Raw genomic sequence first — 26,881 nt, 5'->3', positions numbered from 1 at the left:
AGGGCACCTCACATTTTATCAGAGGCAGAAAGAAGAAATCTGTCCCACACATTGGTTAGAAATCCTTCAACACTTTGCTAAATTTCCACAGCTAGAACATCCAGTTCATTAGGCACATTTCCTACTTTTCCAGGCTACTGAAGGCAAGAGTGTTGCTAAGTTTCTGCCTCAGTATAACAAGAAACACCCTTCCTTCAGTTTTCAACAATACATTTCTCATTTCCTTTTGAGCCCTCACTTGCAGCTTCCTCAAAGCACAAATTTAATGTCTGTTCAAAGAAATTTCTCTATCATGATCAACAAAATTCTTACAACCTCCACTCACTGCCTGGTTCCAAAGTCACTCCCACGTTTATATATATTTGTTATGGTAACACCCACTTTGCAGTTACCAAAATCCATATTAACTATTGCTGCAAAACAAGTTACTAAAAAACTTTTGGCTTAACACATCAAACATTCATTATCTCACAGATTCTATGGGTCAGAAATCTAGGTGTGATTTACCTGAGAGTCTCTGACTTGGGTCTGTCACAAGCATGCAATCAAGATGTCAGCTGGGACTGCAGTTATCAAGGCTCAAGTGGAGAAGGATCTGCTTTCAAGCTCATTCATAGGGCTAATGGCAGACTTCAAGCCCTTGCTGACTTTTGTCAGCCAGAGCCCTCAATTTCTTTACATTTGGGCCTCTCCCTAGGACTACTTAAATATAACAAGTTCAACAGAAAGGACTCACAGAGAGCAAATAAGTGAGGAAAGGCAAGATGCAAATGACAATCTTTTAGTAACCTAATCTCAGCAATGGCATCCCATCATTTTTGCTGTATTCTTTCATCAGAATGGAGTCACTAGGTCCAGCTCACAATCAAGGGGAGGGTATTACACAAGGGCATGAATACCAGAAAGTGGGTCCATTGAGAGCCATCTCAGAGGTATGATGAAAGTAGTAGTAATCACAAATGAGGGATACCCAAGGGAAGAGGAAATGCCTAGAAGAGCAGAGGAGGTAGCACTTGAACCAACTCTTAAAAATGGGATTTTGATGGTAAGGGAATAGGATTGGATGTGCCAAAAGAAAAAGAAATGGTGAAATATAGCTCTAGAAGTTACATGTACTTTATAATGGCTAAAACAAAACGATGATTCAATATGACCACGAATTGACCAGAGGAGGCCTTGAATGCATGTCAAAGATTTTTGGATTTCTTTCTTTCTTTCTTTAAGAGAGAGAGCATACACCTGCAAGTGCACATGGGGTGGGGTGGGGGAGGGGGAATCTTAAGGCAGGCTCCATGTCCAGTGTGGAGCCCGATACAGGGCTCAGGCTCACAACCCTGAGATCATGACCTGAGCCAAAATCTAGAGTCTGAAGCTTAACTGACTGAGCCACCCAGGCACCCCAAATTTTGGATTTCTTAAGGGAAATGACATAATCAGACTTGCATTTTAGAAGAAATTTTTTGGCAGCAGTACAGATGAAGAATAAACTAAGTCAGGAAAATCTATCCAGTGGCTATTGCAATAATCCAAGTTAAGTAAGGCAACTAGAATCAAGACACAAAATATTTCTGAGCAATTCAAGAGATCAATAGTTCTGAGTCCACTTAGGAGTGTCTATGTGCAGTGTGTTCATTATGAAGGGAAGGGGACAGAAGTGCAGCAGATTGGAAAGAATGTGGAATTTGAAACTATCTAGACCCTGTTCAAATCCAACTCCATCAGCTATAGTGCCACCTGGTTAAGTTACTTAACTGTTCTGAATCTCTCTTAATGCATCTGTAAAATAAATAGAGTTGTTATGAGGGCTACATGACAATGCTTATGCACAAAGCCAAGACACAATGAATAGCATCTAGCATGATTATGATTTCCAAAAGTTTCATGCTTGGGCAACTGTAAGATATTTCTTTGAGAAATGCACTAAGTTTTATATAGGTATAGAATGTTTTACACATTAGTGTGGCTACAGAGTATGTATGGAGTTCCATGCCAGAAGGACAAATTTGAAAGTAATTTGTGTAAAAAACTATTGGTACACAAACAATTGATGATCCATAAGAGAAGGCAATATTGACTGGAACCCTGGGAAACAAGAATATTCCAGGGACCTGCAAAGAAAGAGAAGTTTGAGAAAGACCCTGCCTCTGGATTGCTGTGAGGATTAAAAAAGAAAAAAAAAACATAAAACACTAGTATGTAGAGCATACTGTACTCCCTTCAAAAGTCAAAAGCCATTTCAATAAAGCCAACAGTCAGAAGTCACAATGGACAGTCAGGCATGTATAAGAAGCGAAAGGTTAGACATGATCCCTTAATAAAAGTTCCTTATGAGGGGAAAGAAATAAACTAAAAACCTTACAAAGGAATAATTGGCCTTTAATTCATCACTCTAAAGCCAGTATTGCAACCTTTTTTAACACTAAAATCAAGTCCAAAACAAACAGAGGAAATGCTTTGTGGTGAAACATGGACTTAGCCCTCTAGCATATACAGTACCAGCCAGCTGTAAACAAAATTCATGCTACTTTAGTTCATAAATATGTCATAGCTCCTTTCTGGGCTCCCACTGTGGTCTTTCACTTCTCTTGAAAACAAACAAAAAAACTCCACCCCAAACTAAAATAAACAGATCCATCTGCAATGAATCACAAGCAATTCTGAACCTATCATTTCTACTGCCTTCTCTATTCATCCTATGTTGCCTACCTTCCACAGAATTCATTCAATAAACATTTACTAAATATCTTTTTTTTTTTTTAATTTTTATTTATTTGTGATAGTCACAGAGAGAGAGAGAGAAACAGGCACCATGCAGAGAGCCTGACGTGGGACTTGATCCAGGGTCTCCAGGATCAGGCCCTGGGCTGCAGGCGGCACTAAACTGTGCCACCGGGGCTGCCCAAAACAGTTCTATTTTTTAAATACTTTGAAGTAGAATGTTTCATTTCTGTAATAAAAGGTCTAATAAAAAACCTATTTGGGGTTGCCTGGGTGGCTCAGTTAAGCATCCAACTCTTGCTTTCTGCTCTGGTCATGATCTCAGGGTCATAAGATTGAGCCCTGGATGGGGCTGTATGCTGGATGTGGAACCCGCTTAAGATTCTCTCTTCCTCTCTCCCCAACCCCCAAGCATAAAAGTGCTTTCTTTTAAAGAAAAACAAAACAAAAAAACCCATCTGTATTATGGCAGTGATTTACAATGGAATTAAATGTTTAAGAAAAAAAAGATTAAAAATAAGGCAATAATGTTAATTCCACATGCTCTGGGTCTCTATTTGGACTGTTCTGGTAAAGTTTTCTCTTTGAGCTGGCTTAGAGAAAGTTTCTTCTGTGTATGTGTTCTCTATTTTTGTAGAGTGATGTTCTGTTCTTGAATTCTTTGAAGAAAGTAATTTATATCTAGAGGAACAGCTTTATCATGGTGCCCTTGGGTGGTACTTGTATTATGTTTTAGACCAGTCTCAAGATGAACCTTAGCCATTGAGCCCCTCTATGACATTTAGGGATCTAAGTAAAAGTAAATAAATAATGGATTATCTAGTTGAAGAGGTATGCTGGCTGTTTATTTCTGTAGGTTTCCATCTTTCGGATAGTGGTGGATGAGGATATGTAGTGAAATCACATTTGGCATGACTGAACCACAGAGAAGGTGATGCAATGAGGATGAGGAATAATACAGAGGATAGTGGATGAGTTAGAAGTAAAATCACAATCAAATCAGTATACATATTACTAGTCAAAATAACTAGGTTCTAAAGATTTTATTGAGAAGCACCTGTCACATCAATGGGCAGAACTATACATGCATGAACTTAGTTTATCTAGAGTATCTAAACATTTAGGAAGTACAATTTTTAAAATATTCTGTTTTATACTTTTAAAGAGAGATTAGTAATAATCCTCATCCAACATAAGGATCTGTTTATTAAAAAGAGGCATTGGGGATCTCTGGGTGGCTCAGCGGTTTAGCCGCTGCTTTCAGCCCAGGGCGTGATCCTGGAGTCCCGGGATCGAGTCCTGCATCAGGCTCCCTGCATGGAGCCTGCTTCTCCCTCAGCCTGTGTCTCTGCCTCTCTCTCTTTCTCTCTGTGTCTCTCATGAATAAATAAATAAAATCTTAAAAAAAAAAAAGAGAGGCGTTATTTAGAGTGTAATACAAAACATTGGATTTGGGATGCAGTTTTCTTTATTTTCTGTATAAGCAAAGAAAGAAGAAAGGAAGTATGTTTGAATTCATACCTCTTGCATTAGATGCATGCCTCCAAATTAGGCTATATTTAGTCCCATTTCATAAATGAGCATTCTTGAGCCCAGAGAGTTAAGTCATGTAGTATTTCAGAGAGTCACTAAATGTGGGATTTCAACTCCTATTTCATTTCAAGATCATTTTTTCCCCCAAAGATTTTATTTATCTATTTCAGAGAGAGGGACCAAGAGAAGGCAAGCACAAGCGGGGGACAGGGGGAGGGGAGAGGGAGAGGGAGAAGCAGGGCTCTATCCCAGGAACCTGGGTTCATGACCTGAGTTGAAGGCAAATACTTAACTGAGCCACCCTGGCATCTCAAGGCCTGTGTTTTAAAATCTTGTCACAATTATTATGTAATATAATTTAGTTGACATTGACTAATTATTACAAATAAACACTATACTAGGGTGGATGTTTCAAAAGAACATAAAAATAAGGCATAATATATATGAGAAGTTCCTCCATTCTTGCTTCTAGTTGGAGGAGTCTCTAGTAGTGAGTTCCTCTAAGATTGTCTGGCATGAGTAATTTTAGGGGAAACAGAGAGAGTAAATACACTGATAGTGGATAGAATGGTTAGAGTGATCTGGAAAAATTGGCTGAACAAGTTGGAAAACAGGGCATTTCAAGTAGAAGTATTTTTCAGTGTTTTAAAATCACAACCAATATTTTGTAAACATAGATACTGAACTATAATGTTAGAAATCTTAAAACAGACATGATTTCAAAAATAAAGCAGTGGTGATTCAAGGAGAAAAAATTGTCATTGATAAAGAAAAGTATGTCTTTTTAAATAATTATGATGTATCAGAGTGTTTACTTGCCAACAGGTTTGTCGTCCCACATAGTATGGAAATCAGTGAGATTTTTTACTTAGGAAATCTTTGCTTTTATTGCCGGAAGTGCAAGAAAAAGTACCAGCTTTGCAAAATAAATAATAAAGACAGAATAAAGTTTGCTTATTTTGGAAAGCAGGGGGAGGGGAGATGAACCAGAAGATATTTTCTGCCGAAATTATTCAGGTTGATTTTTTTGAAAGTTAATCTGTTAATTGAATCAAGCTTAAATTATAAAAACTATTCTTGGAGATATTTTGGCCAAGAGGGAACAAAACTCAGAGAAATGTTCCTCACATTGTTTTAGATGGAATTTTCAGGCATGTCATTGTAAAAGTATTTCCTTAAATCATCCTTTAGAAAAAGTGGTAGATGACTTGCTTTTTTTCCTTTGGAATCCTTATTTTTCAGTGTTTTATGAGGTCAAAGATGAAGAAATGTTAAAAAGCACCAATTTGCTTTATCCATCTTTTTGGATTTTTCCTTTGTTTGAGATATATTTTTCTAGACTTTTGGTTGCCAATAAGAACCCAACTTCTACTAAGTAGAATGGCAATAGAATTAATGAAATTCTGAATAACCAAGAACCTGCATAGATCTGTCCACAAGGATGTTTTCAGGATACTTTGTCATAATCTTTCATCTGTGTCTGTTAGCATCATTCTGTTCTACTGTTTCAAATTAACAAGTATTTATTGAGTTTCTGCTATGTGCTAGACAAAATTTTAGTTGCTGGAGAAACAATTGAAATAAACAAATGAAATAAGACAGAGTAAGTCTGTGTCCTCAAGTTCATATTTTCTAGTGTAGTAACTTTCTCTCCATAGCTAGGAACAAGGCCGCAGACCATTCCAGACTCGTGTTTTCATCTGCAAGACCCATGAGACAGGGGGGCTTCTTCCCCACCAACTCCAGGTAAAAAAATACCAAGGGACTGTGTTAGGTTTTGTGCTCACTCCAGCACCAGTTACTGCACCCAAAAGGAGAGGTACTATTGTTAACCAAGTCTGGGTCCTTTATACATGCTATTCAAGACCAGAGTCTGTTGCCAAAAGAAAGAAAAGGATGGGGAGAGAGTATATACTAGACAGGCAAAGATTTTGGTCTTCCTTGATGTTTGCATTTTGAAGTTTGAGTCCTTATATTCAGTGTTTCAAATAAACTTACCAACACTTTACTAACTTTGAAAGCTTGAAAGTGTTGGTTTTTCTCCTTGTTTCTTTTTTTTTTTTTTCTTGTTTCTAAATCAAGGGTAATTGTGATCTTCAATATGATGTCCAGAGGGTCAGACAAGTAATTTAATGATTTCAGTGTATTGTTCCCACGTTATTTGCCATACTGACAGAAAGGTAGTTGTATAAAGATGTAGTTTTAGAAGTTAATGTTCCATGATATTCTAGTTTAAGTTCTCCAGAAGATGATCCTGAAATAAGGAAGGACTTGTTTGATTGAGGAAGTAGGGAAGACACAGGGGGACAAAAGCCAATAAGAATGCACTGAAAAGTAGTATACTATAGTGTGGAACTGGAGCTCACTTGATGAGCACCTCTGATAGATTATGTAGAAATACCTCATTGAAGGAGAAAGCTAGGATATTTATCCACCACTTCTTATTCCTTAGAGGTTGAGAGTTTGAAGGATGTTGACTCCCAGGCACTTTCTGCTTGCCCTCCTGCCAAGTTGAGTTTGCTCCGTTAGTTAGAGAATGCTCCCAGGCAGAGAGGTACAGAAGCTTGAGAAACTGGAAAACTGTCCATAGAAACTGTAGGTGCTCTCCTTTGTGGCTGTGAATGAATTTGGGTGGGGCATTGATAGATTCAGGTATAATTTCTGAAAGATACTGTATATCCTCAAAGTAGGTAAATTTGTCCTTTGAGTTTTCACCAATATTCCCATGTATTGCTAGAACAACATAAATACCTACACTAACCAATGTTCCTCCCACCTCAGTTTCTCTTATACTATCATATACTATCATATACAACTATCATATACTATGTTATGGTAGTTAACACTGTCTGCTAAAACATAGACTAGAAATTTCAGTAACTTAACACAGCAGAGTCCTCTCAGGCTTTTGTATGTTGAGTGGCTCTCTCACATAGCTGTCCTCCAACCAATGACTCAGAGACCCGAGCTGAAACTTCACTAGTCCTTTCTGTGCACCACATAGACAGGGGAAAACTTAGAGATGGTACACTTATTCTTACATCAGCTTTGGTCATGTCACTTTATTCATAACACATGGCAAAAACCAGTCATGTGGCTCCAGCCTAACTGGATGGGATGCATTAACTGTCCCTGACCTATTTGACAATGAAGAATTGTCACTCAGCTGTCAGGAAAACAACCAGTAGAGGAGAGCATGTTGACTATGAGGCCTCGGCTCAGGATACATTTTTGTGTTTCTTTTAGATGACTTCAACATTAAATCCTTTTTTTTTTTTTTTTTAAGATTTGAGAGAGCATATGTGAGAGAGAGCATGTGTGTGGGTGTGTGTTGATGTAAAAGAGAGAGAGAGGCAGAGGGAGAAAGAGAAGCAGGCTCCCCACTGAGTAGGGAGTCTGATGCAGGACTCTATCCCAGGACCCTGGGATCATGACCTGAGCCAAAGACAGATGCTTAACCAGCTGAGCCAGTGCTCAGTGCACCCAGGTGCACTAAATCTTATTTTTATAGGAAACATGTGCTCTTCAAAATAGAAAATATTTATAATTACATTAAGAAAGTATAAACCGTTGGGGCACTTGGGTGGTTGAGTTGGTTCAGCACTGATTCTTGATCTCAGCTCAGGTCTTGATCTCCAAATTGTGAGTTCAAGCCCCACTTTGGGCTCCATGCTGGATATAGAGCCTACTTAAAAAAATGTAAGTATAAACTGTCCAGATTTTAGTAGGATTTTGGTTTCTGTAGGAGACTATAGTTATGAAAATAGGTATTTATATTATATTCAGAATAAGAAATTATAATATTAAGTGTGCATTACTACCCTAGAATTTCATTTCTTCCCCCCCACCCCCTGGAATTTCTGATAATCCTTTAGGCCACTCAAGTTTCAAATAGGGAGACTATAAAGAAAGTTCAGGGACATTATGCCAGATATAAGGCTTACCAGGAGTGGGTAAACCTTTTATGGAAAGGGCCAGACAGTAATATTTTAAACTTGTATGCCATATAGTTTCTGCCACAACAATCATCTCTGACATTGTAGCAAGAAAGCAGCCATAGGTGACATGTAAATAAATAAGTATGGCTATATTCTAATAAAATTTTATTTATGGACACTGATATTTGAATTTCATATAATTTTCACATGTCATATTTGAATTTCATATAATTTTCACATGTCACGGAATACTCTTGGTATTTTTTCCAACCTTCTAGAAATGTAAATACCCATTCTTAGGTACGTGGCCTATGGTCATAGTTGGCTAACCCCTGCTGTATTCTATAACTGACAAAGGAGACATAAAATCCGTTCCTTCAAGGATCTTATAGGCTAGTGTGAGAGACAAACAGTTGAGTTCAGTAGACTGTGTCGCAGGTGCTAAAGTGTATACTCAGTGCTTCTACAAACAGAAGAAAGTTGGGGAACGTTTCTTGGATATGGTACTTGAACTGGGTCTTAAAAGGGTGGGATTTCATCAGGATAAAAAGGAAGTTAGCCATACTCTATCTGTGTGGCCTTACCATATTGACTATATTTTGATTTCTTGAGCAAAAATACTCTTTTCTGCCTCATATCCCTTGCACATTCTTTCCTCTTAGCTTGAAGAACTTTTTCTCCTTAGCTAACTCATGCTAATTCTTCAGGTCTGAGCTTGATGACACTTCTATTCCATAAGCTTTCAGAACAATCTGTTCTTCTTCCTTCTTAAGTCTCATTAGGTTTCTGATTACTTGTGTAGAACCTGCCTGTCCCAACAGACCGTAAATGAATATAGTGCCTGGCATGTGTTGGTTTTAAATATTTTTAATTTTTTAAAGATTTTATTTGTTTATTTATTTGAAAGAGTGAGTGAGAGAGAGCATGAGCGAGGTCGTGGGGGAAGGGGCAGAGGGAAAAGCAGGCTTGCCATTGAGGAGGGAGTTGACATAGGGCTTCATCCCAGATCATGGGATCATTACCTGAACCAAAGGCAGCACTTAACCAACTGAGCCACCCAGGTGCCCCCAAATATTTTTAATTTTTTAAAATAATAATACATGTACATGATTAAAAGAAGCTCATGCTTCATGGAAGGATTTAAAATGGAAAATAGATATTCTTCTCCATGGCTTCTTATTAACAGTTTTTTTTATTTTCTTGAAGAATTTTTATATAGTGATATACTCCTACACATATAACTATTTGTATACATATATATTAACTTTTGACAACTTTTGTAGAATGGTATCATACTGTATACAAAGTTACACATTTTTATTGTTAAAGTTGGAATGTTTTTTTTATACATAGAGCTACTTCTCTTTTGGAAGGATTATATGATTTTTAACTTTTTTTTTTTTAGGTATAACTAACTTATATAGCGTAGACCTCACTCATTTTATTGAAATCGTATTTCATATGTAGATGTACCATGATTTAATAAATTTTATTGAATAAACTAGGAGATTGCAAGAGACATACATATAAATATTTGAAATTATTTTCTTATGAAATATGTATGATTTACCAGAGATGATTCTAAATGCTGCACATAGATTTTTTTTAAGCAATCTTCACAACAAATCTTAAAAGGAATATCTTAATTATCCCCATTTTATTTATTCATGAGGAAGAGGCGAAGACACAGGCAGAGGGAGAAGCAGGCTCCATGCAGGGAGCCCGACGTGGGACTCGATCCCAGGTCTCCAGGATCACACCCCGGGCTGAAGGCAGTGTTAAACCACCAAGCCACCTGGGCTGCCCCAGGTCAAGGTTTTTAATTCAAACTTTGGACAGAGCCTCTGTTTTAAACACTATATTCTATTGACTCTTTCTAGGAGCAGTAGGAAAAATAGGGAATACAGGTTGGGATAGATTTGGAGGAGTGCTTAAATGCCAAACTAAGATTATAGATTTTATTCAATGTGTATTGTGTAATCATCGAAAACTTTTAAGGGAATTGGTAACATAAATGGTAGCAGAGTGTAGGATGGAGGAAGGGAGAAGCTGTAGGCAGACTAGTGTGGTGGAACTGTTAAAGCAAGAAGTGACAAAGGCTGAAATTAGGTCTGTAATATTGGGTATGGAAAGGAAAGAACGACTAGAAAGGTATTGTTTGATTGGGAGGGTAGAGGAGAGGAAACGGTTAAGTGATTTGGGGGAGGCCAAGAATACTTGTACCTCAGGACTTTTCAGCTTGTTCTACAGCAGGATCCCTCCCCTGATGCCCTTGTCTTTTTCCCCTGTCTGTCCTAAAGTCTCTATTCACATATAACCTTACCAGAAAGGCTTTCCTTAACATCTGTATAAAATGGCAACCCCTCCCAGGGGTTCCTGGGTGGCAATCTGATTTGATTCTTGGTTTCATCTCAGGTTGTGATCTCAGGATCATGAGATCCAGCCCGGCATCCATCTCAGCATAGAGTCTGTTTCAGACTCTCTCCCTTGTTCTCTGCCTCTCCATACTGTGCTCTTTCTCTCTCATAAGTAAATAAATGTTAATCTTTTAAATTTATATTTTAGTTTTTTAAAAGATTTTATTATTTATTAGAAAGAGAACATGAGTAGAGACAGAGGGAGAAGGAGAAGCAGACTCGTTGCTGAGCAAGGAGCCTGACTTGGGGCTCGATTCCAGGCCTCTTGAGTTCATGACCTGAGCCAAAGGCAGACCCTTAACCATCTGAGCCACCTAGCAGCCCCATCTATCTATCTTTTTTAAAAAGTGGCAACCCCTTACCTCATGCTCCCTAACTCCTTCACCCCACTTTTTTTTTCTATTGTTACTACCTAACCTATTTGTTGGTTTTATGGTGTACTTTCCCTGTTAGTATATATTTTCCAATAGCAGGGACCTTTTTCTTTTCTTCATTCCTGTATCTATAATAGATATTTAGGGATCCCTGGGTGGCGCAGTGGTTTGGCGCCTGCCTTTGGCCCAGGGCGCGATCCTGGAGTCCCGGGATCGAGTCCCGTGTTGGGCTCCTGGCATGGAGCCTGCTTCTCCCTCTGCCTGTGTCTCTGCCTCTCTCTCTCTCTCTCTCTCTATCATGAATAAATAAATGTATATACAATTAAAAAACTGTAACAATAATTTTTTACAAACAAGGTATTTTCCAATACGAACTCTGAGTCAGTTCACTTAGTTTTTTATTAATTTTTTATTATTTTTCCAATCTTCATATTTATTTTCCTAAAGAACATAAATTATTTTTCCAATCTTCACATTTATTTTCCTAAAATAATTTTCTCCCATTTCAATTGCTTTTAATACAGAGCTTATAATAAAGACCCAGTCTGCTTTTGACTATATCTAATTTTAATCAATTAGAACATTTATTTTCTTCTGAAACAATCATTATCATGTAAAATTTTATAAGAGTATACTGTGCAGATACATACATAAGATTATATACATGATCTGCATAGGGCTTTTGATGTATGAAGATGTAATATATATGACATGACTATAACATAAAAGAAGAGTCTAAAGAGACACAGCTGATTAAAGAATCTCTGCCTTTTACTTCAAGTATATAAAAAGTTATCTATATTGTAATCCCCTCAGCTACCAACAAAAAAATTTATACAAACCAATAGCCAAAAAGCCAATATATAACTTAAAATGGATTACTAAACAATAGTCAAGTAATCCAAAGGAAGATAGGTAAGAGGAGAAGGTGACACAAAAAAAACAGAAGGGAAAACAGAGAGCAAATAATAAAACAGCCAAACATAATAATTGCACTAAATGTAAATGATCGAAACACATTAAAAAACAGATATCATCAGACTAAATTAAAATAACCAGATCCTGGGGACCCCCCCGTGATCTCAGGGTCATGAGTTCAAGTCCCTCAATGGGCATAAAGTCTATTTAAAAAACAAGACCCAATTATATGCTGTCTATAAGACAAACCCACCATATATAATACAGATAGGATGGAAATATAGAATAATATTGAAAGATGGAAAAAGTAGACCATACACAAACATTAAAGTAGATTGCAGAACAAAGAAAATCACCAGAGATAAGAAAAAAAACTCATAATGATAAGGTCAATATAAAAAAACATAATGATGCTAAATATTCCTGCACATTAAAAAAAAAAGTGTCAAATACATGAAGCCAAAGCAAACAAAAATGGAAGAAAAACCTACTATTGTATTTGGAGAATTCAACTTCTTAGTAATTGATAAAACAAGTAGACAGAAAATCTGCAAGAATATAGAAGAGCTAAAAACTACTATCAATCTATTTTACCTAATTTAAATTTATAGAACATTCCACTCCCAACAACAGCTAAGAATACAAGAATACATATGGGCACATTTGTCAAGGCAGATGAAACATTTTTCAAGGCAGATCATATGCAGGGGCATAAAACAAACCTTAATATACTTAGAAAAAATGAAATTATATATAAGAAACATGTTCTCTGACAAAGACTCAAACTAAAAAACAATAAAAGAAAGTTATCTAGAATATTCTCAAACAAACTATTTATAACTACCTCATGAGCCAAAAAAGTTTCAGGGAAAGTAGAAAATATTTTGAACTGAAATATATATATTAAATATATAATATTAAACTTTCACTGTGTGTTAACTAAAATTTAAATAAAAAAAAATTTAAAAGACACTTTTTACATAGTGTTGGTTCACAGAATTAAGAATATGGCAATTTCCTTATATTTCCACACAGATTTGAAAGTACTTCTTTCTTCATGAAAGATGTTAGTTGAAAGATGCTTTCTACACAGTACTATTTCACGAAGTATAAAAATAAATAAAAAACTAAAATTTTTAAAAAATCAAATTTTACGGGATGCAGCTAAACAACTGCTCAGAGAAAAATGTGCATTAAATGCTTCTATTAGAAAAGAAGGTCTCAAAAAAAAAAAAAAAAGAAAGAAAAGAAAAGAAGGTCTCAAATGAGTAATTTAAGCTTCCATCAGAGAAGCAACTAGAAAAAGAGCAAATTAAACCCAAAGTAAGTAAAACAAAGAAAATAATAAAGACAAGAGCAAAAATCAATGAAACAGAAAAATAACATTGTAAATGAAACCAAAAACTGGTTCTTTGACAAGATCTACAAAAATGATAAACCTAAGGCTGACTATATATTAAAGAAAAAAAAAAAGAGGGAGAAGGCACAAATTCCCAATATCAGGAATGAAAATCCCCAAGTATCCTTCAACTGGTAAATGAATAAACAAACTGGGGTATAATGGAATACTACTCAGATATAAAAAGGAATGAACTACTGATACATGCAATAACATTAATGAATCTCAATTGCATTATGCTAAGTAAATGAAACCAGACTCAAGAGACAAAGTACTGTGTAACTCATTTATATGATGTTCTGAAAGAATAACACTACAGCAACCAAAAACAAATCAGTGGTTGCTATGGCCCAGAGGTAAAAGGAGAATGCTTAAACGGTGTGAGAAACATTTATGGGTAATAGAAATATTCTGTATGTTGATCATAGTTGTGGTTATACAACTGTGTTATTTATCAAAATTCACACAGCAGGGGATCCCTGGGTGGCTCAGCGGTTTAGCGCCTGCCTTCGGCCCAGGGCCAAGCTTAACATGACATTTTAATTAATTTATTTATTTTTATTATTTTTTTAACACGACATTTTAAAAAGCTTTACAAAGAGGGAAACTGTTCCATAATCTCCAACTAAGCTTTAAACACAGTTAGCAATTAAAAAATTAAAAGTATACTATTAGGGGGGGCACAAGTCACGATCCCAGGGTCCTACTCAGCGGAAAGCCTGCTTCTCCCTCTCCCTCTGTTGTTCCGCCTGCTGATGCATGCTCGCCCTCTCTAACAAACAAATAAAATCCTTAGAAAAAAAGTAAACTATTAATTTAAAAAGTACCAGTCAAGAATGTGTAGATGGACCAGAATAATCTAATCAACTGTTACTAGAAATATGCAACTTTAGAGTATTAAAGGAATTTCCAATAGGAGGACTCCAAGGATTTTCAAAGATACTATACTTAGTAGTGAGCTAGCAGTATAATCTTCATCCAAAAAATTCATTTATAAGACAAAAAAATAGTACTCAAACTAGGCAAAACCCAATGCTACCCAAGCCTTCCAAACAAACAGGGAAAAATAGAAGACAAATAGAGGATGGGGTGTGGGTCTTCACAATATTTTTTCAAAGACAAGAATCCAACCATTCATTCATTTTTTTTTCATTCATTCATTTGAAGAAAATTTTTACTGGATGTCATTTAAATCTTGCAAGTTCTACCTAACCCAATTCCCCCAACTAAAGGGAGAAAGGAACAAATTAATTATAACCAGAAGCATTGAGTGGACCACACGGTATTAAAAAAAATTGGTAGGGAGACTGTCCAAAGTTGTGGTCCTATGCCTTTCCTATACAAAAAAAACATAACATTTCTGAAGTAGATCAGGTGCATTCCTATGATACTGTATCAATTTCCAGAAGCAGACATTACAAGAATTCTTAGGCATACCATGAATGGCAACTGCTTTCTGGAGAAGACGGTCTACCTACAAATCACCTGGCAATCCTTGTACATAAAGAGTGACTCACAATAGAGTCCCATATAGCCATTATCAGGCTTTTGCCATTAAATACTACTCTTCTTAGTAATGTTATATGTTTCCTTGTTTTACTATTAAATCTTGAATATTATAAAATTCTATGTTGCTTCTCCAATTCTAAAATCCATTAAGGCCAGGGATGTCTTCTTAATACCTTTTAAGCAGCTCTGCACAGAGTGAGCTCAAGTTCTAAAATAATATAAACAGACATCATTTATCCTTATCTTTAGAAATATCAGTACATGCACAAAGGGAAAACATAACTAATGTGAAATGGTGTTTACCAGAAACTACTAGAGTTCAGTAAATCCCAGTATAACACCAAGTAAAATAACGATTTTTAAGAATGGTAAATTAGAAGGGCATGCGTAAAAAAAAGAAAAAAAATTATTCTTTATCTTCCAAAATGTCTATTATTAAAAATATTATTGCACCCTACTCCAAAAGTTTGTGGTCTATTCTGTATGCATACAGAATAAAGTAGCACTTAAGAAACCAGTTGCCATTAACATTATTAACTTAATAACCCAAATAGGTTAAAAATCTCAGCATCATTATGCTCTCATTTCCCTCATCCCTCAAATGCAATCAGTTAACAAGTCCCATCAATTACTTGCTTCTCAAATAAGCCCTTTTTTCATTCACACTACAACCACTCTATTTCACACAATTTAGAAGTGCTGAAGACAGTAAAAATGAGTAAATATAAAAGATTTTTTATTTTTAATTGCTTATAAAAGATAATCTAAAGTAAAAATAGCAACAATGTATTATAGGATTTACAACAGAGAAGCAAAATATTTGACAATGAGAGCACAAAGGATGGGAGGCAGGAAATGGAAGTATATTAATAGAAGATTCTAACATGAAATATTAGACAACATAGATACAGAACATAGCCATCACTGCAGGAAGTTCTTTTGGACAGCACTGCTTGAGTGTAACCACTTACAGCGTGGTAAAACGAGATACAACTAATAGTAAAGATAAAATGGAATCATAAAAAAAATAATAATCCAAAGCAAAATGGGGGAAAAGAACATAGGCTCCTGGAAGTCAAGTATGAACTAATATGAAGCCCTGAAATACATTTGACAACAGAAAAATGCATATCTCTGAACAAGAAATTTCATTTCTAAGAATTCATCCTACAGATACACACTCATTAGTACAAAGTATAAACAAAAATATTCAACATAGTATATGAACAGCAATATAGTAAGAACAGCAAAAATTGGAAATGATCTAAATATTCAAAAAAAAGCCTGATGAAATATGTGTAGTAAATAAACCTATAAGTTTAGTCACATATATACATATTTGTACATGCATTGAATAAATCTGGAATAATATAAGAAAAACAGCTAACTGAATTTCTCTGAGAATAATGAACTTAAAGACAAGTATAGAGAAGACCTCTTACTATTTTCTTTTACCATTTATAACCTTTTTTATCATGTGTATATATTATCTGCAGGAGGGGAAGGAATACTTGCTGGTAGGTAAACTATAACATACAACTACAAAATCAGCTCTTTAAGAGCAAGAACTCCAAACAAAATATTTAAGTTTACTTCCAAAAGAATTTTATACTAGTTTACAAAGAATGGTCAACTAAAAAAATCCATGTCATTTTTTTTGGAATACACTAAAGGTAATTTCACCTCCACTGTACGCAAGCCTTTGATAGAAAGGCTGTTATATTTCTAAGAAGACTGAAGGAATAGGAATGTATAACCCACAAGGACAACAGACAGGAAAAACGACAACCACATAAAAGATGTTTCAGCCAAGTTTTCAGAGCAAATATATGAAGTGATAAATTAGTTGCAGTCTGATGGTAAACTCAATCCAAGATTTTTTGAACTGCCCAACAGAAGTTCTAGATTTCTGTGCAAAGAAAGTGTCTTGCCATTCACAGGAAAGCAATGAATACTTTGCTGCATTTTCAACTTCTTATATGAATAAACAAACTTTTTCTTGTTTAACAAGCATAAAGCAAGGAAAGAAATGTTTTGTTTCATTTGAAATGTGGGTGTGTTCATTTCAAGTCCAACCCAGAATTATTCATACAACAAAATAAAAACACTCAAGTACATGTATTGCCTTAAAGAGATAATTTTTAAAATTTTGAAACAATCACTTTTTATGTATAAGTCTATAAAAGAGATCATGAAACCAAAAGAAGTGTACAATTTTGATGACTTACGTCTGAGACAGATCATGTTACAGAAAGAATTTTTTCTAACTATTACACAAACTGTCTCAGGCTAAATTTTTTTTCATATTATCTTGGCTTATGGTTTCTGTAGCTTTATTATACAACTTTGTCAATAAATTTTCATATTGTAAAAAACTAACTTTACTAATTTTATTTAAATTAAATCTTTTGAGGGACACCTGGGTGGCTCAGCAGTCAGGTGTCTGCCTGCAGCTCAGGGTGTGATCCCAGGATCCGTGATCGAATCCCATATGGGGCTCCTTGCAGGGAGCCTGCTTCTCCCTCTGCCTGTGTCTCTGCCTCTCTCTCTCTCTCTCTCTCTCTCTGTGTCTCTCATGAATAAATAAATAAAATCTTTAAAAAGAAATAAAAATAAATTAAATCTATTGAGTCTACCTTTAGAAAAAATAAATCACATTATTTAAGCAAAATGTACTGAAATTGGCTTAGAAATCTTAAAAATATATACGAAAAGAAAAGAGACTGGGGCGCCTGGCAGGCTGTCAGTAGAGCATGTAACTCTTGATTTCCAGGTCATGAGATCGAGCCCCACATGGGGCATGGAGCTTGAAAGAAAGAGAGGGGGGATAGGGAAGAAGGGAGAAAAGAGAGGAGGGGAGAGTGGAGGAAAAAAATGAAAGGAAAGAATGGAAAGAAAGGAATGAAGAAACAGGGAGAGGAAAAAAAGGAAGAAATAGGGAGGAAAAAGAAAGAAAGCAGGAGAGAAAGAGGAAGGAAGGAAGGTTGATTTCAAGAAAGGTAAGCTAAACCATGTTTTCCCCCCAAGAGGCAGAGGGGAAAATTATACAAAATAAATAAGCTTGTAACTCACTGGTCAAATAGATCCACAGAGAAATCAGTCTGTACTCAAAAGAACATTAATTACCACCATACCATCATATCTTAGCTTATTGATCTTGAAAGCAGGGGTTCCTTGAGAAACAGAAATTACCTCCAGAGCAAAAAGACTGGGGAAAACTGGTCTAGAGAGATTAACTAGGCAGGCTCTGGACTTAAAGACACCAGACATATCCTCAGGCATGATACTGTAAGACTCTTCCCTGGGAAACCTGGCAGGAAAAAACTCTGCATTAGAGAATCCTTTTGTCATTATTCTCCTGTAAGATCCTCTAGTCTGCCATCAGTGACTTAGCCAGACGAATAGCCAGACAAATTTTTGGGTCTTATTTAAATTTTTTTTAATTTTTATTTATTTACGATAGTCACACACAGAGAGAGAGAGAGAGAGAGGCAGAGACATACGCAGAGGGAGAAGCAGGCTCCATGCACCGGGAGCCCGACGTGGGATTCGATCCTGGGTCTCCAGGATCACGCCCTGGGCCAAAGGCAGGCGCCAAACCGCTGCGCCACCCAGGGATCCCCCTTATTTAAATATTAACAGAAAACTAATGACAATTTTCAACATGACAGACAAAGCTCAAGACAAAAAGAGCTCTGAAGATAATGCAGAGGGCTAAAAAACAATTTTGAGGATATTTATACCTTTTATAAACATTTTTAGAAGACATTGACAATCAGAGCAAAGTAAATTCTCTTGAAAAATGAAAATAGGGATCCCTGGGTGGCGCAGCAGTTTGGCGCCTGCCTTTGGCCCAGGGTGTGATCCTGGAGACCTGGGATCGAATCCCATGTCGGGCTCCCGGTGCATGGAGCCTGCTTCTCCCTCTGCCTGTGTGTCTGCCTCTCTCTCTCTCTCTCTCTCTCTGTGACTATCATAAATAAATAAAAAATTTAAAAAAAAAGAAAAAGAAAAATGAAAATATGATGACCAAGATTTAAAAATCAATTGAAAGGAAAGAGAATAAAATAAATCTGCTAGAAAGAAGAACAAAGATGTAAACTAAGACAGAAATAAGAAAAGTATTAGTTTAATTCAAGAGGTCCCACAGAGCAGGGATTCCAAAAAGATACAACAAAGAGAACAGAAAGGAGAAATGACAGAAAAAATTTCCCCATAAATAAAGAGCACTAAGTATTGAAAGTGACTGTCTCTAGAGTCACAAGACAGAAGAGAGATATATCAGGAAAACACTTTATTTGATTATAAGATCAGTGTTATCGGATTTTTGAAAGGTTTTTAAAGTAATCCCTACACCTAACATGGGGCTTGAACTCACAACCCCGAGTCACACGCTCCACTGACTGAGCAGGCCAGGTACCCCAGTGCTGATATTTTTAATTACATAAATGTACTTTGATAAAAACAAAATTTAAATTTAAAAATATAGTATTTGGGGATCCCTGGGTGGCTCAGCGGTTTAGCGCCTGCCTTCGGCCCACGGCATGATCCTGGAGTCCTGGGATCAAGTCCCACATCAGGCTCTCCGTACGTACGGAGCCTGCTTCTCCCTCTGCCTGTGTCTCTGCCTCTCTCTGTCTCTCATGAATAAATAAATAAAATCTTTAAAAAATATATCTTTAAAAAAATAAAAATAAAAATATAGTATTTAAGACAAATATGCTATTTTTTTAAAGTAGTTTGGAGATAGTAAAAGGCGAAAGATTTATGCGATCTGAAGAGAAACCAGAGCGTGTAGTTTGGAGATAGAAGTAGCTGACTTTCTCAACTTCCTTCCTTTCTACTGCTTCCTTCCCTTCTCTTGCTAAATTATGTATCATCTTAACCCACCCTTACTACCGTCTCATCCTTGGAGAAAGAAGCGTCCTTAGTCGTTTCTGAGATTTCCAGACTCTCCATGTGTCAGATCCCACTGCCACTCACATTTTCCATGACCTTGCCCCATCTACTATTTCCATTTTCTCTTATACCTGTGGTCTCATTCTCCTCTGAATCCTTTCCCCATATCTAAAAAACTTGCTTAAGTTTTCTCCATTCTATAAATAAAGGAACCTTAGCTCGACTTTTCATCCTGTTTTGTCACTTTCCTTCCTTTCAGTGACATAAGAGTAATTTGTACTCCTTAAAAGTAATTTCTATTACCTCTACGTCCTCACCTACTACTTTAGTCCAATTTCTGTTCCCCACAAACTACTGTCTTTCAGAGATCATCAACTGACCCAAATGCCAAATTCAAAAGTCTATTCTCCAGGGTCAGCCTACTTGTTCTCTTCACAGAATTTGAAAATCTTTATCATCCCCTCCTTGAAATCCAATCTTTCTTGTGGCTTCCTCAACACTATTCTACTATTTCTCCTTCTTCCATATTCTCAGGTTTCGTCACTGGCTTTTTTTTTTCTACCCTTAAAATGCTTGATTTTCTCCCAGAGTTCTATCCCAGCATTCTCCCCATCATCTTATCCATTCTGATCATTTCAAGTATTGCCCACATGCAAATGCCTAGCATGAAGAACATATTAATTGAATGTTTACTGAACTGAAATCAATGAGTCCCAATTTTTTGTCCCTAAATCAAACTGCATCCTGAATTCTAAAACTGTATTTTCCACAGTCTAGGAAATTGCCTGGATTTCCTCAGAGCACAAACTAAGCACGTCTAAAACTTTGTTCATTTTCTTTTCACAAACTTGCATTCCCTATGGTGCTGCTTATCACAATTAGTACCACCAACCAACCAATCATTCTCAACTGCCTCTTTATCAATCTCTATTCTATCAGGTTACCAAATCAAAGCCTCCTCACTCTCTTTTATCCTGCCATCCCCATTTCCACTGCTCCTAAATTCACATGTTCACATGCTCGATGCCTTAGTTACTATCCTAAAGTCTCTCTCATCTCAAATTCATGTTCTACTCATCTAAGTAACTATGAACTCTACACATCTTAAGAATATAAATGCTACTACCACTAACAAATTACCTCAAATGTCTAAACCCTCAGATCACGAGGATGATAAAGATGATATGAAAATAGCTAATACTGAGAGATTTCTATTACCACAGAGATTAAAAGGAGTTTATCCTTCTAATAATCCTCTACTATAAACACTATTAGTATTCCCCCCTTTTTTGGAGAGGGAGGGGAGAGAGGATCAGAGGGAAAGGGAGTGAGAGAATCTTAAGCAGGTTCCACTCCCAGCATGGAGCCAGACACTGGGCTTAATCTCACAACTCTGAGATCATGACCTGAGCTGAAACCAAGAGTCAGATGCTTAACTGACTGAGCCACCTAGGCACCCCGATAGCAGTCTTTTTGAAGGTGAAGTGAATTTGCTTAAATTAAATAAGCAGTAATGCCAAGATTTGAACCCTAGAAGTCTGACTGCAGAGCCATGAACCATTGAATACATTCTAATTCATACATTATCTTGAAAGCTTTCCTGAAAACTTAGGTTTCTACTTTCTTTTCTACTGTTCCATCCCCCTTTTCTCCTATATCCTATACTCTATGACACATAAGTCTGAATATGTCATGCCTATTTCCACACCTCTATGATCCAAGTATAAAGTTCTGTTTTTCTTTTTCTAACCCAAATCTAAAGCCACCTTCCTCTGGCAGAACTTCTATACCCATTCCCTACAGAATTATTCACTCTTCTATGAGCCTAGAGTGCTCAACGTATTATATACTTTTGTACATGTTTTACATGGCTGATTTGTGAGTCTCTGGGGTTCCCGGTGTCTTCTACATCTTTGTACTGCACAGTTATTAACACACATAGTAGTTCAATCACTACTTACAAAACTGAATTAAATGTAAAGTCTACCAGCCAAGATGTTGAACTAAGAGTAAGGTTCCACTTTGCCTCATCATCAACTATTAAATACACATAACAACCCAAAATGATTCCCCCAAAGGTATGAAGTTAGAATCAATCCTCCAAATGTTAGAGAAACACTGAATTCTTAAAGCTGTGTATATCATAGAGTACTAGAAAGCAGAAGACCCAAATGCCATAGAGATCAAGTCCTGGTAACCTACCTCCCGATTACTAGTCCAGAAAAGTCCATCTCTTGTTGCTGCTCTTACCACTCCCCCACCCCAATAAACAACCAAATTCACACATAACATAATGTATACCAAGTAAGGGAAAAATTAGTAAAAACACAACTTGCTACATATGTAAGAGCCACACTGCAAAACTAATTTTTATACATACTATACTAGCGTTCTTTTCTGTAATGAAACTATTTTCCTTTGGAGCTTCTAGTGCCCGCTTTTCAAATTTAGATTACAGCAAAATCACAGGAGGGGGTGTTATGGGGGACTTTCAAACCCTGCGTTTTTAGCAAGGACCCTAAGTAATTCTGATACAGATAAACCCGGCGGGGGGGGGGGGGGGGGGGGGCGGGACCCAGACCACAGGTGAGCTACAGTTCTGGATGCTGACAGGCAGTGTTCTCTCCAATTTGAAATTTCATACAACCATGAAAACTAAGCCTATGTTGGCAATTTATGTTACATCCATTAGAACTAGAAGCAAAACTAATGTGATACACAATAGCTAACTTTTATACTGAGGTACTGTGCTGAGTATTTTTCCATTTCCTTTCATTTAATCCTTACCACCATATGAAGTATATATCAACATGATCACCTATTTTACAGATAAAAAGGTTAAGGGTTAGAAAGTTATCCACTTCCCCATATCACATGGCTTCTAAGTGGTAGAAAACAAATTTAAACCCAGACTGTCTATCCAAAGCCTATGCTAATATGCCACCTTTCTATTTGTAATACAGCTATTTGACATTTTATTAAGACAAAAGGAGGGGAAAAAAAAAAAGACAAAAGGAGGGGAAAGCACAAAAACAAACCTCACCTTCTTCCCTATTTTATCTGCAGTTAACACTGTTGCCTAGTTACCCTCTCTATGCACATCTCAGTTCCTAATGGCAAACCACTTTGCCATGGAGATGGCAGGCGCTGAAGGTGAGAAGTTTAAAATGTGTCAGGGCTAGATGCCTGGGTTACCTTCTTGTAGTGAAAAGAAGGAAGCTCTGGATTAACCAATGATTATCTCTGACCCTAGAGGAATAAAGCAACTGGGTAAGAGTCTAGCAGAGTAAGATGCCCCTGAAGATTCTGAGCCCTCCAACTCTGAGGCTTCCAGATACTGGGTTCCCTAATAAAGGTTAGGGCATCCAATTCATGTGACAGAGACCTTGAAGATGGCAGCCTTATCTAGATGATCCCTGGAATTTGAGTCATATGAGGTTTACAGAAGTAGAGGCCCTTCTCCTCTATCAGTAAGGATTTCACATTTCACAGAGGCTGGAAATTGGAGAAAATTTCCCTCAAAGCAAAAAGGGAGTCTCAATGATTAAAGAGATTCTTTTTCCCTTTCTCTCCCTCCAGATTTAGTCTGAAGAAAACAGCAAATTTTGTGTTTGTGTTTGTGTTATAAAGACGTGAAATCTGAAATCTGAAAGTCCTACTCTGCATGAAAGTTCACTAGAATGAAACCAGACATTCCAAGAAGGAAGCTATCGGACATTCACTTCAGTATGACTTAATGATGAACATTATTCCTTTCAACATCTAGTTGAGAGTGCTGCACCGGAGGAAAAAGTTTTTATTTTCTGGGGGGGGTTTTGGTTGTTTTGTTCTGGTATTGGTGGGGAGATGGTGGGAAGCTTTTGAGAAGGGTTACTTTTATGACTGGAAGGCAGATCTGAGACATGGCAGCTTTGGGACATATGAACAGTGGGCACATCCTGCAAAACAGGGTCCTAAAAAGCGGAAGAACATCTTCTTCCACTTTTTACCAATACTTAATTTAACCAGACTCTCCTCAGGTTGCTGCTCTGCTTCCACTTTCCACACTGTGCCAGCTCCAGAAGATAGAGGGCAAATTGAAGTAATTCTGTTCACCAATACATCTAAGACTTGCTTCAAAACCTAAGCATGTGTAATTTTGCTGCATCATATATATCCAGATTCTCTCTTATACATCATGAGGCTACCTCCTTGATATAAAAGACACGGTTTTGGAGTACCATCCAGCAGAATTCAAATTCGACTTTACCACTTGTTACTTAACCTCTCCAAAACCTATCATGAGAGTTAAAATGAGATCTTGTAGGTAAATCACCAACCACACGGTAGGAATTTAGTAAAGTGACAACTATTTACTTGAAGGAGAGGAGGATTCTAGTACTTTTAACAATGTAAAAGTCAAAAAAAAAAAAAACCCTGCATTTTCAAAAGGTTTAAAACAGTATTCTTTTTCTAATTAGAAAACACTATTGATCATTTTTCAGAGCGATCTCTCCAAACGTATCCATTGTCTAAAATCTTTGATAAAATAGTAAGAAAGATTCATCCCATTCCCTGCATTTCTGAAGGGACCCTTAAAACTACTTAATCTCTTATTTGGTTGAGATGTACTGTGTTAGGTCTCCTGAAATTTCCAGTAATTCTGCCCGAGTCTAAAGAAATTCTCTAGGGAAGAATAAAGGTAGTATAACTGCATAAGCTAAAAACCACCTATTTCTTTTTCTCACTATATTCTAATACGAAGGCAATTCGATGACAAATCTTATCTCTCCACTTTCACAATGTGAATTTCTTTCTGAGTTACTCTTTATGAATGACTCCAGTGGAACCCAACAGCTTCATTCAGAACCTTTTCCAAGAAAGCTCCCAAATACATAGAAAAACAACAGGGTTTTTTGAGGGATCCCTAAAATAATAACAAAGGGATAAATGTTAGATTCGTTTTTTAATAAAACAAATCAATGGTTTTACATCTAAACAACATCTGTATATCAGAAATACATCCGGACTCTAGGAGGAAGCCCATAACCCTTCTAAAGGAATCTTCTGTAACTTACTTCTTTCCTGCTACCCACTTTTACCAAGTCTTAGGAAATGCTAAAGGCTCCCAGCCTCACGTCTCTACAGGAATCCAAATCTGCTATGCTAATGAATTCAGTCTTTACAATCTGAAACTGTTTTGAGAAAAAGAAATACTTAGCAGCAGACATGTGCTATACTAACATTACCCAAGTGACAAACCACGCCTAGCCTCACTCCCAAGGCAGGGTAAGCAGGAACCAGCGTGTGACCAGAATCCCAGGTTCATCATTAACACGTCTCGGCACAGCCACCAGGTTAGCGGCTGCACCTGCCCGATGCGGGACCGGAGCAAGGTCGGTAGAGCCATGAATAAGACGCCCACGGAGCGAGGTGTGTGGAGGGCGGGCCCGCCCCGCCCCCGGCCCCGCCCCGGCCCCGCCCCCCGGCCGCCCCGCTCCGCGGTAGCGCCGCAGTCCCCGCGCGAAAGCCGCGCGCGCCCAGGACCCCTTCCCGCCGCCTTCCCCTCGCCGCGCGGTCCCCAGCACGTACCTGCTTTGCAAACCGGGGCGCTTGGGCTCCTCCTCTCCGGGGAGCTACGGTTCTGCTCCGGGGACCGTCTCCGGTGCCGGACGCGGGCTGGGGGTGGGGCCGCGCTCACCTCGCCAGTCCACAGGTGGGTGGGCGACGAGCAAGGCGACGACACGGTGCCCAGCAGCGGCGGCGGGGGCTGTGGCCGCGGGGGGCTCCCGCGAGCCCCGGGCGCGGCGCCGCGCGTGGGGCTGGTGCCTCGCGTGGACGTCGCGGACGCGCCCGTCTGCGTGGCCACTGTGGGGCTGGTGCGCGCGGCCGCACTCCCGCCGCCGCGCGTGGGGCTCGTGCTGCGCGAGGCGGTGCGCGGGCCCCCGCCGCCCCCGCCGCCGCCGCCGCCGCCGCCGCCTGAGGGGCCTGAGGCGCCACCACAGCAGCCGCCGTTGTTGCCGCCGCCGCCGCCGTTGCTCCGCGTGGGGCTGCCATGTTGCTGCTGCTGCTTCAGCTGGAACGGAACCGTCGCCCTCATGGGTTGCAGGCGGCTCCCGGCTCCCCCGGCCGTGGCGACCGCACCGCCCCCGAGGGAGCCGGCCGGCGTGGGGGACCCATTGCGCCTCACCCGCTGGGACATGGTCCCCCCCTCCCTGGTGACGGGGCGAGACGGGGGGGGCTTGTTGTTGTTGGGCTGCAGGGTTCGGCTTCTCGAGGCCGGAGGGAAGGTCCCCGCGACGGGGTGACGAAGCCGGAATCCGGGGAGCAGGGGGCGCCCGGGCCGCGGCCGGCAGCAACGAGGTGGTGGTGGTGCAGCCGCCGCCGCCGCCGCTCCTCCTCATCAACAATAGTGTCTCCTCCGCTGTCCCCGCCCCCCGCGGGCGCCCATTGGTGCCGCGTCAGCCGCGCTCGAGCCGCTCCGCCGCGCTCATTGGCTGCCCGCGGCTCGGGTCCGGGCCCCCGGGGCCTTAGAGAGCCTGGGTTTGCGCCGAGGCCGTCTGCTCTTTAAAGAGAAAGAGGCCCCGCCCCCCGGGGAAGGGGGAGCGGAGGGAACAGGCCGTGCGTGTGTGTAGAGTGTGCGCGCGCGCGGGCGTGTGTGTGTGTACACGTGAATGTACGCGTGCGCGCCCTGGCCACGCGAGTCTTCCCCTTCCCGCAGGGGGGAGCCCTGGGGCCTCGGACTCTGGAGTGTTGCCAAAGAGAAGGTCCCGGACGGGAGCGGTCCCCAAGGACGTCCGAAGTCTCGCCCTCAGAACTCCTCTCCTTACCTCAGTATCTCCGCGCCGAGGACGTGTAAGCGCATCTCTTTTTGTTCTGTCCTAATTCCGTCAACGTTTGGACCGAGCTCGGAGGGGAAATTTAACTGATCTTTTATGGGCATTTTACACCTCGGCTTCTTTTTGTTTGTTTAAATCTCCTCGAGCTAAACCTCAGGGAGATTAAAATTTTGCTGGTTAGGATGTGGGGGTTTTTTTGTTGTTGGTTTTTTTTTTTTTTTTTTTTTTTTTTCAGATTGTGTCCAGGAAGTCCAGTTAAACCAAATGCTGTCGCCACCTTCCTACATCGCAAGGAATCGAGAATTTTATTCCAGTCAGCAACTTCACCGTTGCTCGATACCTTGGAAAGATGTGTGCT

At 38.9% G+C, this 26,881-nt stretch overlaps 1 protein-coding gene across 3 annotated transcripts in view; it reads right to left on the bottom strand.

The window, feature by feature from the left end:
- The window catches only part of FAM117B (family with sequence similarity 117 member B), an 85,686-nt gene extending 59,666 nt beyond the window's left edge, over positions 1 to 26,020 (bottom strand). For all 3 annotated transcript variants that reach the window (XM_025441705.3, XM_025441702.3, XM_025441703.3), the window contains exon 1: positions 25,277 to 26,020. In XM_025441705.3, the coding sequence (XP_025297490.1) occupies positions 25,277 to 25,886 (610 nt within the window). In that variant the 5' untranslated portion in view covers positions 25,887 to 26,020. The remainder of the gene's footprint in view (positions 1 to 25,276) is intronic.
- Positions 26,021 to 26,881: the final 861 nt, after the last annotated feature.

Source organism: Canis lupus, chromosome 37 (genome assembly GCF_003254725.2).
Source record: "Canis lupus dingo isolate Sandy chromosome 37, ASM325472v2, whole genome shotgun sequence".
In the NCBI taxonomy this organism is placed as follows: Eukaryota; Metazoa; Chordata; class Mammalia; order Carnivora; family Canidae; genus Canis; species Canis lupus.
Note: the sequence above shows the minus strand (reverse complement) of the source record. Positions and strands in the feature narration are given on the sequence as shown.